At 37.7% G+C, this 15,140-nt stretch overlaps 1 protein-coding gene across 1 annotated transcript in view; it reads right to left on the minus strand.

Annotated features, from left to right (window-relative positions):
* LOC139119762 (transcription termination factor 2-like) overlaps positions 1-15,140 on the minus strand; it is a 26,680-nt gene extending 11,540 nt beyond the window's left edge. Inside the window, exons 1-14 of the mRNA XM_070683649.1 lie at positions 14,980-15,140; positions 13,376-13,481; positions 12,818-12,904; positions 12,061-12,136; positions 10,186-10,257; positions 7,890-8,708; positions 7,235-7,385; positions 6,243-6,398; positions 5,469-5,568; positions 2,903-3,042; positions 2,298-2,393; positions 1,580-1,739; positions 605-698; positions 46-254 (exon numbers count right to left, since the gene is read on the minus strand). Of these exons, the coding sequence (XP_070539750.1) occupies positions 46-254; positions 605-698; positions 1,580-1,739; positions 2,298-2,393; positions 2,903-3,042; positions 5,469-5,568; positions 6,243-6,398; positions 7,235-7,385; positions 7,890-8,708; positions 10,186-10,257; positions 12,061-12,136; positions 12,818-12,904; positions 13,376-13,481; positions 14,980-15,007 (2,294 nt within the window). The 5' untranslated portion in view covers positions 15,008-15,140. The remainder of the gene's footprint in view (positions 1-45; positions 255-604; positions 699-1,579; positions 1,740-2,297; positions 2,394-2,902; positions 3,043-5,468; positions 5,569-6,242; positions 6,399-7,234; positions 7,386-7,889; positions 8,709-10,185; positions 10,258-12,060; positions 12,137-12,817; positions 12,905-13,375; positions 13,482-14,979) is intronic.

Genomic DNA, 15,140 nt, shown 5'->3' on the forward strand with positions numbered 1-15,140 from the left:
TTTACAAATTGTGATACATTTTTATATGATATCAAATTTCCATACCTTAAGAGTGAATACATATCTAGCAAGTTGTTCTGTATGGGTGTGCCTGTCACTGCCCACCTACTCTGGGCTCTCAATCTACACACAGCTTTGGCAGTTAGAGATTTGTGATTCTTGATGTTGTGGGCTTCATCCAGGATGATTCTCTGCCAACCGATCTTTAGAAGTGTTGTTTTATCACAGAGCTTCTCGCTTGGTGCTATATCATCCTGACAAATATCAAGAAAAACCCAGACCATTTCAATAACGTTACCAAATCTTGTTTTATAGATGTCTGGGAGGTTTTACAACTAAGCCAAACTGAAAATATCAGGGACATTCAGCTGGACCATGAATAACCATCACAAGTTCTGTTTGTCATGTACATGTTTTAATTTACATGTAACATATCCACGGTCCCTGATCGAAATGTACCATAAATTAGAAAAATGTAGGTCTTTGTATGGGTATATCATCAGTAGAACTGTCTTTCCGACTCCAATTGAAGCCATACAGAATATGGGCAAATGGAGGCAGCTTTCACAGATACCATTCTGAATGGATAGTACAATTGACTTACCGTCACCGGATCATCAGCTTTGTCATCTTTGACAACTGGGATTTCTTTGCTGACCAGGGTGTAGGTTGTCAACACTACATCATATCTAGCTAACCTGAAATTACAAAGTTTACCAAAACTTGAAAATTTCTCACTTTGACACAACCATACAAGTACATAATACGTAAAACCTTGAATTCAAATGGACCAATTGAAGCTATAAAAAAAATGTATAAATATACACAGAACCATACGTTTCTTGTGCAAATGTTCACATACACGTTTGTTTTTATACTGGTACACTGTAGTAATTCTTCAGTATCTGCTTCCCACAGAACATTGAAACTGTCAGAGTGCGACATTTTATTCTGGAATAGGCCTAGTAGCAAAGGAATTTTTATGCACATGATGAAGGCACAGACCATAAAAACCAACAGCACAACATAAATGGAAATTTGATCCATTTTCACACAGTATACTTCACCAGTTGATGCTTGGGGGCATGACATTCAGTGGAGTTACAAGGATCAGTTTGTGCAAACAGTGATATTAAAACATGATTTTGAATAATGCTTTCCAAGTATCAATAGTTGAATAACAGCATTTTACTGTAACCACTAAGCGACAACTCATTAAAGGAAGACTACTGTATTTATCCATGTAAACGCTTAGGATCCAGGGCATGTAATTTTCACAGAAATATGGGGTGGATTCCTACACGGACCTCTTCCAAACATGTTTAAATATGATAGGTTTCACTGTCTTCTAAAAGAAGGCAGAAAAGTGCAACATATACCACATTGTGAAATGTGCTGAATGTCAATGTTGAATGCATAATGTCAATGTTGAATGCATAAACTGTAGAATGAACCTGAAAAATTTGGCTGGCCTGAACATCACCTTGATTTGAAACTGTCAGTGAAACTTGAGGATGTGGGCTTTCTAGAGCATGGGCATTTATGTGGATATAAAATATGCTACTGGTACACTACTCACTGCTTGGCATTTTTCTCCCTGGAAGGACCATGATACATGTAGATGTCCAGTTTTCCTCTTTTACATCTATTTTCTATTTCTTTCTTCCACTGATGTAGGAGTGACGCTGGACAGATAACCAGGGTGGCATCTGACTTGATGTAGTCAGAGCACTCTGATGCTGTAAAGGGATTTTCAATACACAGAATTCATACAGACTTGAAAACAAATTCTTACAGTTCTCGGACTGTTAAAAAGCAACCCAGCTTGCTAGCTTGTAACTTGTAATGTTTTACCATCTCAGGGTACTTTGCTTGTAGAAGCAACAAAACTTGTAACCTTTGACATGTGTTTTATTCATATGTTCCCCTAAAGCATGCAGCATGTAAACAAATCAACTTTTCAACTTGTTGTACATTGTCAATGACTGAACTTCAAGATCCAAAGTGGGAAAAGAACACCAGATGAGCATGATTTTGGAATAGGTCAGAAAACAGCTATTGATACATATCAACAACAAAGTGAAACCAGACAAGCACTGACTCATCTCCAGCATTTTCATACAGCTGTCAATCATCATTCATAGCTCAAAAATTAGTGAACAAGTTAACAAACTATCTGCTCTCTTGCAAATTCTCAAAATGCCTTATTTTCATAGTTTGCATGTTTGATATCATACAAAGGTTGAATGACATGTACACCATCATCAATAAGATACGGGATGAAATCTCATCTATACCTTTGCTACATGTATCATCCTGTTCTTTCATCATTTCTTTGTGTTTCATCACCAATGATATCATTGTCAGTGTTTTACCAAGACCCATGTCATCAGCTGTGTAAGATAAAAGGACAATGAACTTACAATGTTGCCAACCAAGTTGCTATGCGTTACCTATTTTGTCTGGTAGCCAGTGTTAAAGTAGTGAGTACCAGACTGTCTCGTCAAATCAAAGATACACTGCATTTAGCAGTTGGCATCACAAATGTCATGAACTGAGAACCTGAACAATTGAATATAGTAGTAACATTGTTTCCACTGATGACACCTCAGAAGTCTACATCTGATGAACGTTGGATATCATTGGTTAGGTTGTGTTTATAAGTGTCAAATAACATTTTTAAGAATATTGCTTGAATTGACCAAACATTTTGATGTTTTAGGCAAAGGACTTCTATTTTTGTCCAGGGTTCTATTAGAAATAATAGCTAGAACACATTTTAATATTCCCTAAGTGATCACCACAGCTGAGATTCACTTTGATGATATAGTACTGCATTCCAGAAATAGAAAGACAATATGTTTTTAAATAATGATTTGGAATCATTTCAAAAAGGCCTTACCGAGAATACCACCACATGGATGCTGTTGTTCTCTCCATGACAACCAGGCCAGTGCCTGTCTTTGATGTACCATCAGGGACACTCTTAAACCGCTGGGATCTTCCAGTTCACTGTCTTCTTTAGGGCATGTTTCCAGTGACCTGTAATGGCCAGACATCAAATTTGAAACACATGTACAATTTATTCTATCAAGTACGAAATCATGAGTGTATTTAAATTTTCTCTGTGTTTTTATATTTCTCTCACTTTTCAAAGAGACAAAGTCACAATCTTTTGGCATCATTATCCCTAATTTAAATCATTTGAGATATCTGTCATATTGTGTGACATCTTGAAATATGCTTGACGTAGAATGTGCTTCAGATATACTTTTTTGATCTACTGGTACTGCTTGACTGTGCAGACTCATTTTGAAACCTGTTGAGGAGGTGACGTTTCACAGTCTTGTTTTTAAGTGAAAATATAAAAATAAATTTTGCCTTGAAGAGTTAAAATAGAGTACAGTACCTACCGTATTTTAAATTTCAAACATTACTAATTTTAGGTAATTTGTTTCTTCATTCCAAAGTTTGCAATATGACCCTTGATTTTTATGGTTGATTGCATAAATGGAAGATTTCAAGTTTCCTTGAGGAAAGTTTGGGCAAAAATTTCAAACTTTCTGTTTAAAAGTATATATTACCCTAAGCTAATGAGTGATTGAAAATATTCACTCCATCAAAAAATAGATGAAAATAGATAAGAAAAGTGATGAATATTTCTAATATCTACTTGTAGAACATGCTCATACAGTAACATCAAATCCGGTTATAAAATTACAAATCATAGGCTACAACGGAAAAATGAGCTTACAGAAGACTTTAATGTTCAAACATGGTACAGTCCATAATTATCTATCAGATAGCATTTCCATTTGACATGGCTCTCACACTTTGGTTTATTTTGTGAACTTTGAGGTGCCTGTTGGCATGGCACCAACCAGAATCGAGTTTGCAAATATGAAATCCGTGAGTCTGACTTCACTTTTTAACAGCAAGACACTTGTGATATAAGGCTACAACAGACATGTGCTTTGCTGACCCCGCTGTGTCTGTCAATCTGTCTGTGCTGTCTCTGTGTGTTATTGCTGAACTGTTGCCTGTCCTCTAAGTGTGCTGAGCCATAATTACCAGCTTGCCAAGTTTGTGTGGTCACAGTCAACTGAACCTGAGTTGACTTTACAAGCCACTTTGTCAAGTCCACAGAGGCTGCAGCCAGTCTCAGTGACCCTTTCCAAGGTAATGTAGGACAGTTGAAGCTCAACACTTGTGTCTATGGCAAGTCAACGTACACACGTCAAGAAAGACAAGGGACTGCCGAATTGCTGGACAGACTTGTCACAGGCAAATATTTGTGAGTAACCACAGTCCCTCTATCCACCGGTCTGGAAACGTGGCTGGTTTCTTTGTGACACTCTGTGATATGAACAAACACACAATTCACACCTTAACAAAGGACACCGACAATGTTCAACTGGCCGTTATATCAATGTCGCTACCCCACGATCCTATGACAGCCGCAATGTGATCGTTCAAAAACATGACGTTTGTGGGTTGTTATTTTCAGAATATCACAAAACATTACAACTTGTTCCCTTTAGAAACACTAAACAATTTATTTTTTCATTAAATGGGTAACGTTGCCCCTCTAGATAAAGCTTGAAAGGGACGACACATTATGGTTGCATTATGATCACGATCGAAAAACAAAATGGCGACGCACTGTTCTATCCATTTCTGCAGTTGTCTTCCCATTCTGCTCAGTTAACAGACATAATTTCACAGAATATTACACAGAAAACATATTTAGATCATATTTGGAGACACTGACTACTAGCCTTGCAAGAGAAAGGGACGACAGATTTTCCGGTGTGATTCCAGCCGTATCTTGTGCTTGTCAACACACTCGAAGCGATCAACCCCAGCAATTATCGAACACTATCATAATTTACGATGGAAGAAGGATCACGAAAAACACACACCGGTTACGGGATATCGTTATTTCTGTCTTGGTGTCCAAGATAGATGCAGAGAACACTTTATAGTGCCAAAAATAGTGAAGATTCGACAGGACAAGCGTCTGCCGTGACACAGAGGTCAAAACCAAGCGACGCACTGGTATCACGTGACCGTGTTGCGCTTTGGCTGTGCGGTCTAGATGATTAACACCTTTTACAATAAGCGTTTCCAGACCGGTGGATAGAGGGACTGTGGAGTAACCTGACATATTTTACTTGTAATTTACATGAAATATTTGTTGTATTATTAAGGTTAATATTGTGTACATATTGTAAGTTTTAGACCAATTTGTCACTGTGTTTTTCTCACTTTTCCCAATACTCCAGCTTTATTTACTTTTCATCTGGCTTTGTTCTTTTCTGACATCTTGGCCAGGCATACCCCTAAGCAAACTTGTGACAGTGGCACATTAAAACATTCTAAAAACTTTTATCAACATACATGAGACATACATAAAGAGTCAAGGGCTGTTGATAATGCTGATAAGAGTACAGAATATGATTGCTTACTTGTGTAGCTTGTCAATTGCATCCCTGGTGACTGCAGTAACTTGTCTCAGCCTTGCTGACGTCATTCTACCTCCATACAGACTCTGCAGTTGTGGGTTGGCTGTGTTAAGTACATAGAACAGTGGATAACAGAGATGGCTGTCATGTCTCTAGATGTCAATTACTATGTCACATGTACTCTGCATACTGGGTTACTATCACTGGTAAGTACTCAACTTAAACTGAATTCAACATAGCTTCAGAATGTATGCAAGTCACCTACCAGCAAGTTAGAAACCCCAGTTTTAAATGCTACATCCAAAATAGCTTCACCCCTTGACAGTATTTCACCAGGTGGCTCTTACCAAAATTTGGTACAGAAACAGCTAAATAATAGTTGGTATGATGATGGACAGTAGAGAAACTATGGTATGATCTCATCATGTATTTTGAGATAGTGTGTCATCTTTGTGTCATCTTTCTAAAGCTTAATTTTTTAAGTGTATGATGAAAGAGGTATAATGCAATTGCACATTTCTGTAAAATAAAAATTACTTTGACACAACACAGGTATTACATTTCCACTTTACAACTGCAGAAAACTTGATTTCTGGTTCACACGTCACACATACCCCAAAACCACTACATCAATATCTCTGTTGTGTATACTGATACAATGATACTGCGCTGACTTGAAGATATTTCCCAAAATGTTTACTTGAGCTAAAAACATCCAAAAAGTCTTACACTTTTGTCAGAAAAGTGCTCTATTCAAGATAAGCCCACTATGCTTACCAGCATACTGTTGACTCATATACCCGGGTTCATACTGAGGTGCTGGGATGAGGTGAGGTGGTTGTTGTTTGACAACAAACTTATCCATGGGACCGGCATGACTTGGCTTACCATGCTGACTGAACAATGCACTTGCTGGTCTGAAACCACTCACTGCTGAAATGAAGAAAATCATTATGCAAACAGGATTAATCATATGAAAGATAAACAAACAGTACAGATATTTTTTGTTTCTGTATTTGCAACTTTAAGTTCTCATACGGACAGTCTCTGTTTATATCTGTAATGTTAAGACTGTTCTACCAACAGTACTACACACATTTTCAATCAACACATTGACAGATATTGTTTCAAAGACATGGTGCTAAAGAGGAAACCTGCAACAAGGTTATAGGAAGCCCCCTTTGATGTTAAAATCATACATTCAACATCAATACAATGTAGGATCCTCATATAGAATAGACATAGAATGGCCTGACCGTTGAACTGAACTGTAGGTCATTGCAGTGATATGTGAAACTTTTACAAGTGAATTATTTCACCTCCTGCCTGCTTTAAATCTGTACAAATGTATCGGTTTGATCAAGAGGTATCCAACATTCAATAAAATAATTAGAAGATGACAACATATACTGAATCACTGAAATTTTAAGTTTGTGTTGACGTAAAAAATATTTGAACACTTCTCTGACTGCTGAACTGAACAACAGGCTAATTTGAATGAGTGAAAACTTTCCACATTTTATGCCAAATAGTGGCAAACATCATGAAATTGAAACTATTTTGCAAAAGATGTCACTGCAGTTAAATGGTTAGGTTTGAGAAAAGGAAGGTCACTGGACAGACAGCGCCATTACTGGTGATAGCGCATTCAAAACACAATGAACAGTATTAATGGCAAAGACCAATTTTTCAACTCTCGTAAATTTGTCACTTACAAATATGGTAGTCCAGATTTTGGCATCAATTCAGATATTGACATGATTGCTCACCTGTTTCTTTGGACATCTCTTGCTCTTTATGCTTTGGTTTATCCATGTTGATATTCAGACCAGCAATCTTTTGTTCCAAATCATGGACGTTTTGTTGCAACCTTGCACCCTTGTCAGGTAGTGAATCTACATTAATTGACCTTAGCATGGCCTACCAATGAAATGGGAGACTTGCTCAATTTTATGTTACATATTCAGACATACAATAAATCTTTTACCAAAGAAAAGACTGGTCAAATGTTATCTTTCAGCATTACATTCCATAATCTTAACAACTGAATAGATGAGAAATGAATAAACTAATGAGCTGCATTGGAGATTTTTGAGTCAGGTTGGTGCATATATTTTGGTAAAGAAAATCTATTTTTTAAGAATACCCCTGAAATACTGGTAATAATTCAGGGCATGGTCTTTTCCAATGTATTCTATGAAGACAACTATATAGTGCAGGTGACTGCCAATATTATGATGAACACCACAAAATAAAAATAAAGCTAGTTATAACGGCTCAGACTTATAAGCTGCAACAATAGCAATGTAGGCAACACTGAGAAATTTTGTCCACATTTCAAGCAGCAGTGTCTGATGCTGTGTGCATGCGGCTATATTTAGTAACACAGCAGCGCTTTTGCTTGCAAATGGGATCAAAGCTTACCTTTTGCTTGTTGAACTGTGAGACTAAGTAGTTGCCGTAACTGGGGTCATGAGAGCCTACTTTCCCACTGGCAGCAGCACTGGCAGTTTTCACGGTGGCATCTGCAGAGGTAGCTGTCTTAACTCTTGCTTCTTCTTGTGATATCGTACTGGACTTAGATGCCTTGCTGATATTTTGCTCTTTCTTTTCAATAGCAGCTGCAGATTTGTCCTGCTCTTCACTGTTGACACCAGTAGCATGGCGTGTACTGGTCACTGGTGCAGGTGGACAGGCGTTTACCTCGCATGTTGGTTTCTCAATTTGCTTTGATGGTTCATGTAGGGTTTTCAAAGATAACTGCTTACTGGCAGCCCGTCCACCCTGACTGGCACTGGCTACATACTCTGGCTTCTTTGCATGGTAATGTTCAGTAGTCTTTTTTCTATATGTTTGTTGCAGATTGAGTGGATCATTCATAGCACGGCTACCATCTCTGTTGGTAGATGTGCCTGAACGTTCTCCAAGGAGCTGAATTTTATTTGATCTAGCAGGAGGAGCAACGTTATTATGGGATGTTATCTTTATGACACCACTGGCAGGCTTTGCTTTGTTCACTTTGATGACACCAGTGACAAAACAGTCATCATCTTCTGAAGGATACTGTTGTGGTTTGCATTGTGCTGCCTTCGCTCCTGATTGGCTGGCTATATCTGATGCTGGCTTCCTGATTGGTCCATTAGACAAAGCAGAGTTTGCCCTGTCATTGTTGATTGGTTCTTTGAATGTGACCCTGCCAGACTTGCCATTGTTGTCCTTCAAAGGAACCACTGAGGTTTGTTTCTGTATTGGCAATGAAATTCACATAACAATAAAACATCTGTTAGACAAAGAGCTAGCAATACAGGTGCTAGATACATGTATCCAGAGATACCCAATGTGTTCCACCCTTTCACCAACATGGTTTGGCCCAAACCCAATGTCATCAATGAATGTGGACCGGTTTACAGGAACTGTGATGAACAAGCTGGTGCCCCCTGACCAGTATCAAATAAGTCTATTATTCCTGCTATAGAGTTTAATAGTACTGCATACATTGCTTGTAAAACCCGTGGAATAAAAAGTTTTACCAGAGCTAAAATTGGCCCGTCAACTTGCATAGAAAGGTAATGAGAAGACCAAGAACATTTAGATTGCAGGAAAAATCAGTGTCAAAACTTATTAAATGAACATAATTCAAAAGGGTGGTGTAATTTTTCCAAAAATTGCTTTTAGATGTGCCTTATTAGAGCATTTGGCTTGATCATTGTCACCATTTGTCGTCTGTGTTGCTTCTATTGTCACAGCACAGTAGCATGCTATGTATCCTTTTCATAACAGTGTCATCCCTGGGTGTTGAAAGTTAATTTTTTATTGTGCTTTTCTCTTTCTTTTGGTGTTGAACCAACTGTAAAATGCAAGAAACACATATTTGATATGATAGCAATTACACCTTCCCAGGTGGCAAACCTGTGATAATCCTTGATTTCAGACCAATGGATCTGCTTTCACCTGATTACATCAAAGATAAACTACTTATGCTACTTGTACTAGCAAATGATATTTCCATGATAAACAACACTGAACAACTGTACAGTGGATCTTTGAAAGCACTTGCTTTAAGTGGAATGTGCCTTGGGGACAGATATTCTGACTCAATACTTTTACAACATTTTGTTGGCACACTGCTTGTCCTGGACTCATGCTAAAACTCATGGAGTAAATGAAATTTTCACTGTCTTGTTTTTATGAAACTTGGAACTTTAATTTTTAGCTGTAATGTTACAATTGGGATGGAAGCCATGTTAAATATCAAATACTAGCAAGCTTTAAGTGATTTGTTTTTCCAATGTCAAAATTTCCATGGTACCCCTGTTGTTTCTTGTTGAACTTAAAAAAGAATGGTTTAAAGTTCACTGGGGGAAATTTTTACTAATTTAAAAAGGGGCAGTTTGTTTATCAACTTTATCTATGGGCAAATTAACCAACTTGATAACAATTTCAATGAAAAACAATGGGTTAACTCTATTTGAATACTCAGTGTCAACAGAGCTAATGCAAAAGCCAGGGATTGAAGACTGCCCCTTTAAAGAAGATTAAAGGGAAATACATCTGTTTAAAACCCTGCAGTGGCAAATTTACTGTAAAGTTTTGAAAACTAGATCACGCAGTTGTTTAGCATATTTCAAAACATTACCCCCAACATGACAAAGTGTACAGAAGTGGTTATTGATGTTCTCTTACATGTACTATTCAAATATGGTTTGTGATGGTAGCTTACCCCATTAGTTGTATAACTTTTAGAATTCTGCCTGGAAACTCCATTTTCTTTAGACAGATCATTGAGACTTTGCTGCATAGAGAGAAGAAAAAATTACAAAGAGATATTAAATTATCATGGTTTACTCAATCTGAAGGTGTTGCTTACATTTTGCAGTCTATGTCAATTAATCTGTTTTTGTTAAAAGGGGTGATAAAATGGTCTCACACACAAACTTTTGGATCACTGCTTTGTGGTCCCTGGATGCGTTGTGTTCATTTCTGGTGTCATTTATTACAAGCATTTGCTGGATAGCAGATGGGTAAAAATGTGAAATTCACACTGACTTCCTAAAAGTCTGACCGGTCAACTTTTTTCACTTTCTGAAGATAGCCAGATCTTTAAATATAAATAAAGTATTTCACACCTCCCCTGACAGAGGTAATGAGATAAGGCCTCTGTTTTTATCATATCATAAGCTTTTTTACTTGTGAGGAGAACCATTTTACTTTTCATCATTGGTTTATTGTCCACTATCCCTAGATTCAATATGAATAGGGTCCACTACCAATAGCCATGTTTTACCCAGTGCCAGGCTTGTGGCAAAAATTGTCAATCTAGAGTTCTCTCGATAAATCACGAATTTTGCGGGCCGTATGAATTTTTCAGTCACATTACCACTGTAATACTTCCATTAAAGTTCTTTTAATTCAAGTAAAATCAGGGAAGGAGCATTTCATAGACACTTTAACATTTGTTCCTGAATTTTTGCAAACTATCTGAAGCAATGTTTTCAAAATCCCTTTATGTGGAAAACTTCACATTTCAAGGCCCTGGATTAAAAACATGCATGACAAACAAAGCTCCTCACATTGTGATCGGGGATGGTGGTGGCGATGGCTCTAGCTCTACTTTGATAATCATCATGAGCAAATTCACATTAATGCCATCATTATGCAATGGAAAGTGTGTATATTATTACATGCCTCATATATCAAACATCACACACTCTATAGGATTTGATGATAACTTGTTGTTGACATAGCGGGCTGCATAGTCATTATTTGACTGACAGACAATGACCTGGAACTATTTCAAACTTGACAACTTTGGGCTTTAAACATGATCAAACCATGTTTTATATAGGGAATCTGGTTTTCGCAAAATTATGCAATACAAATTGATAAACTGCATAACAATGTTTTAAATACCGGTACATGTATATCAACACATCGTTCCATGATGAATTAGTCTATTTTTGAATGGATATTAGACAATCATGGAAATAAAGCATATGATTGTCATTTGCATGTAAACCCACAAATGTAAGTAAGAGAGACATGTCATAAAAACATTATAGCCCAAACAAAGGACTAAGTTCCCTCGAGGAAGGAGACCATTTGCCCTCCTGATGAGGGGCAAATGGTCACTTCCTCCAGGCAGATAGTCCCGTATCTGGGCTATATTGTGTAATATGTGCAATTCTAAAACATCTGATCAGATTTTCATTTGAGTTTAAAATCTTGTCAGCAGTTTAAACCTCAAACAACCTCATTGCTAGCAATTATTTACTGGAGAATGGGGAAGTTCACATCATCCTTTGTGATCCAATTTTCACATTTCAAAACTTTTATTTTGTAGAGAGTGGATTTGAGGCCAAACATAATGAGTTTCAAACTTAGGTTTGCGGTGTGCACTGGTTTTAACTATTGATGGTCCCTTACAGTAGCCTAGGCAAGGATGCAGATTTTGAATAAATAATCTTCATCGGTAACTTTAAAGTTTTATCTACAATTTTTGCAGCAGGTAGCGAACACAAGTCATCTCACATTGAAGCTTCACTGGAACTTAATGTCAAATGGATGCAAAATACAAGCTACAAAGAGTTTGACTTACTGTTTTTGGACTTTTTACCACATAACCACACCAGCCTTTACCAGCTGTCCTGCTATGCACACATCTGTAGTACTGTCTGTAAATAATATATATGGCATGATTTTTTATATATCAAGTAACAGTTGAGATCTTTTCCTTTCCAAATAATAATAGTTTGATGATAAACTGACACAGATATTACTAATGTGAGTGAGTTTGCTGTCACTACTGCAGCAGTGATATACACTTCACAAACTGTCAGATATGGGAATGTAATGACTTTGTAGCCCTCTCCTCTGTCCCCATTCAAAGAGTACATATTCAACACATCCCAATTGCATGTTATACATGTATGGAGTACAGATAATAAAACTGCCTTTATCCTCCCTTCCTCAATATATCTAGTTTCTTATCAATCATATTTGTTTACAAGCTGTTACTTTTTATAATATACAAATTATCTTTGTTCTAGAAGACAAGTATGTTTCCCTCTTCTCCTCTGAGTGAGTTGTTGACAAACAGATGCCCGTCCTTACCAACAGAACTTAGTAAATGCAATATTATTGCAGATAAATGAATTCTAATCAGACTAAAATTCATTTGAAAACAGTAACAATGGGCAATATTGAGACACACATAAAGACTGTGTTGACATTTTGAACACAAGCATTTTGATGTGATTCTTGGAGTATTAGAAATGATATTTTACTCAGAAGGCAAACAAATTAAAAGTTCTATTGTGGCTCAAGCTTTTAGGGAAAATACATCCATCATTTACCTGCTTTCTCCACTTAACTTGTGTGTAGCTATGGCTTGAAGTTCAACCAACTCATCCTCATGAATCAAACAGTGAGATACTGGAATACTGCAAAACAGTAAAATTTCCATGGCTGGTAATTAGCATAATGTTTTTGCATTTTCCCCCCATAAAATTCTATGAACACATCACATGAAATATGGTAACAGCCTCATATTGTAATGTAACAGAAATAGCATTCTTGCAACTGAGCTTAATTTTGACTATGAGATGGGTTATATTTCTCTTATTATGCAAGAAACAGCAAAAGTTACAAAAAATGGTAGAGACACTGTGCTTTCCTACTTCCATGCTTGAAGCAAGCAATGATTTTTTGCAGTTCCAATCTTAGAAACTGGGTGCATTTACATGTAAACACCACAGTACAGTCTACATGGCTTGGTTCTAATGGTCAGTGTTCTGGTAGCATATAGACTCCCTAACCAATAAACATAAATAAACACTGTACCCTTGGCATGGTTAGCGAGGTGGATGTAAGCAATTTGTATGACATGATGAAACTTCTTGTAAAGATAATACCTTGTTGGTTGTAGGAAATTACACTTTGCTTGAGCTCCACAAATGTAATAACTTTTCCCTTTGTTTGGTCCATCTTTCACACCTGTCTTCAGATAGCAAGGAATGCCTAAGAAAGAGTAAAGGTTGATGTTAGCATGGAGGTACACAGAGGGCCTGCCATACCTGCTTGATTCCCAGACACTTCACACCAAAACCACTTCACACCATACCATCTTGTCCCATACCATTTCGCACCAAAACAACTGGTACTAAAACCTCTTCGCCCAAAACCATTTTGCCCCTAAAACAACACCAATTCGCCCCAAACTTATCACCAACCAGTAAAGTTATAACTGACCACTGCCCTCGAAGTTTTCATCACCTTTCTATCATCCCAGGTCTGAAATCTTGAAAGGGTACACATTTCGAGAAAATGAAATCATGCAATTCCGCACACGGCACAAGACTTGTAGCCATTTAGTAGTTTGCGTTTTTCCTTTTTATTATACATCGTTTTTGGTTTCATGCAAGAATAAATGGCTTGTGGTAGCCAAAATGTCCTGACACATTAATGCTTCCAAATTGCGGGTAAAAACAACATTATGTCAGCATACATTGTGGTATCGTTTTAGGACAAGTTGATAGTATTATGATGGTATTTACTGGGGCGAAGTGGTTTTAGTACGAGGTAGTACTTGGAGCGAAGTGGCATTGGACGAAGTAGTACTTGGGACGAGGTGGTTTTGGTATGAAATGGTTTTGGGGCGAAGTTGTGTGGGGCGAAGTGGTTTTGGTGCGAAGTGTCTGGACCCCACCGGCTCAGTGCATTGCATGAGTAAGTGGTCAACTGAACCCCTATCAACTGGACCCCATACCCAAGTAATCGGAACCCTGCACCCTTGTCAACTGGACCGTAAAATATTTTTGCCAATGCACCCTGCCCTGATCAATTTCATTCAAAATGTTTACTCCGGAAGTTATGATCCACTATTTGCAGTGGCGTTCTGGGATGTGAAGTAGGCAAGAAAAAACCAACCCTTTTCCTCTGACTTTCATGGCACAGGTGAACAGGCTCAAATACACGTAAACATCTTTCTTTCTACCTCCATGATGTAAATATGAAAAGCTGGTGAATCTTGTAAAAGTGAGTTCTAAAATAAGGACAGAATGCGCTCACTGTACCCGATTTAGCGTGATAGTAATATAGGTTCTGATTCAGCAACCTACAGCCAGTTACAGACAGTTGTGTTGCACTTGCAGGCTAACAGTGGATAATTATAACATGGATGTAAAATGTGGGTCAATACACAGAATAACTCAACACAACTGCTGCACAATTTTAGCCCACAACCTGCTCCGATGATTTTGTGTGGTGGGGAGCCAACCTTTCCGAACCGCACAAAATCATCGGGGAAAGTTGTGGGCTACGGAACTGCAGCAAACAGTCATTACTTCAGAGCATGGAGGTAGCCTACCTCCATGTTCAGGGTCAGAGGAACATGTCTTGTTCCCATGTCCACTATATACACTAGATAAAATGTCTAGAGGCTGCATCCTTTTTGAAATCTGCACGGAAAGAGGTCAAAGTTTGAGAAGACTAATAGATATTTTGGGGTCAAACTAACCATGTTCACTGCAAAGAACGCGATCCATTTTGTAATATCTTCTATGGGGAGTGTATTTTCTGGGTAATATACAGGAATCACGACGATAGACAAGAAAAGATTTTTAAATATCACGCACTCTCCACGCATGTGTGAACACAGAACCAATCAGAACCGAATGT

The sequence above is a fragment of the Ptychodera flava genome, chromosome 20, assembly GCF_041260155.1.
Source record: "Ptychodera flava strain L36383 chromosome 20, AS_Pfla_20210202, whole genome shotgun sequence".
NCBI classification, from domain to species: Eukaryota; Metazoa; Hemichordata; class Enteropneusta; family Ptychoderidae; genus Ptychodera; species Ptychodera flava.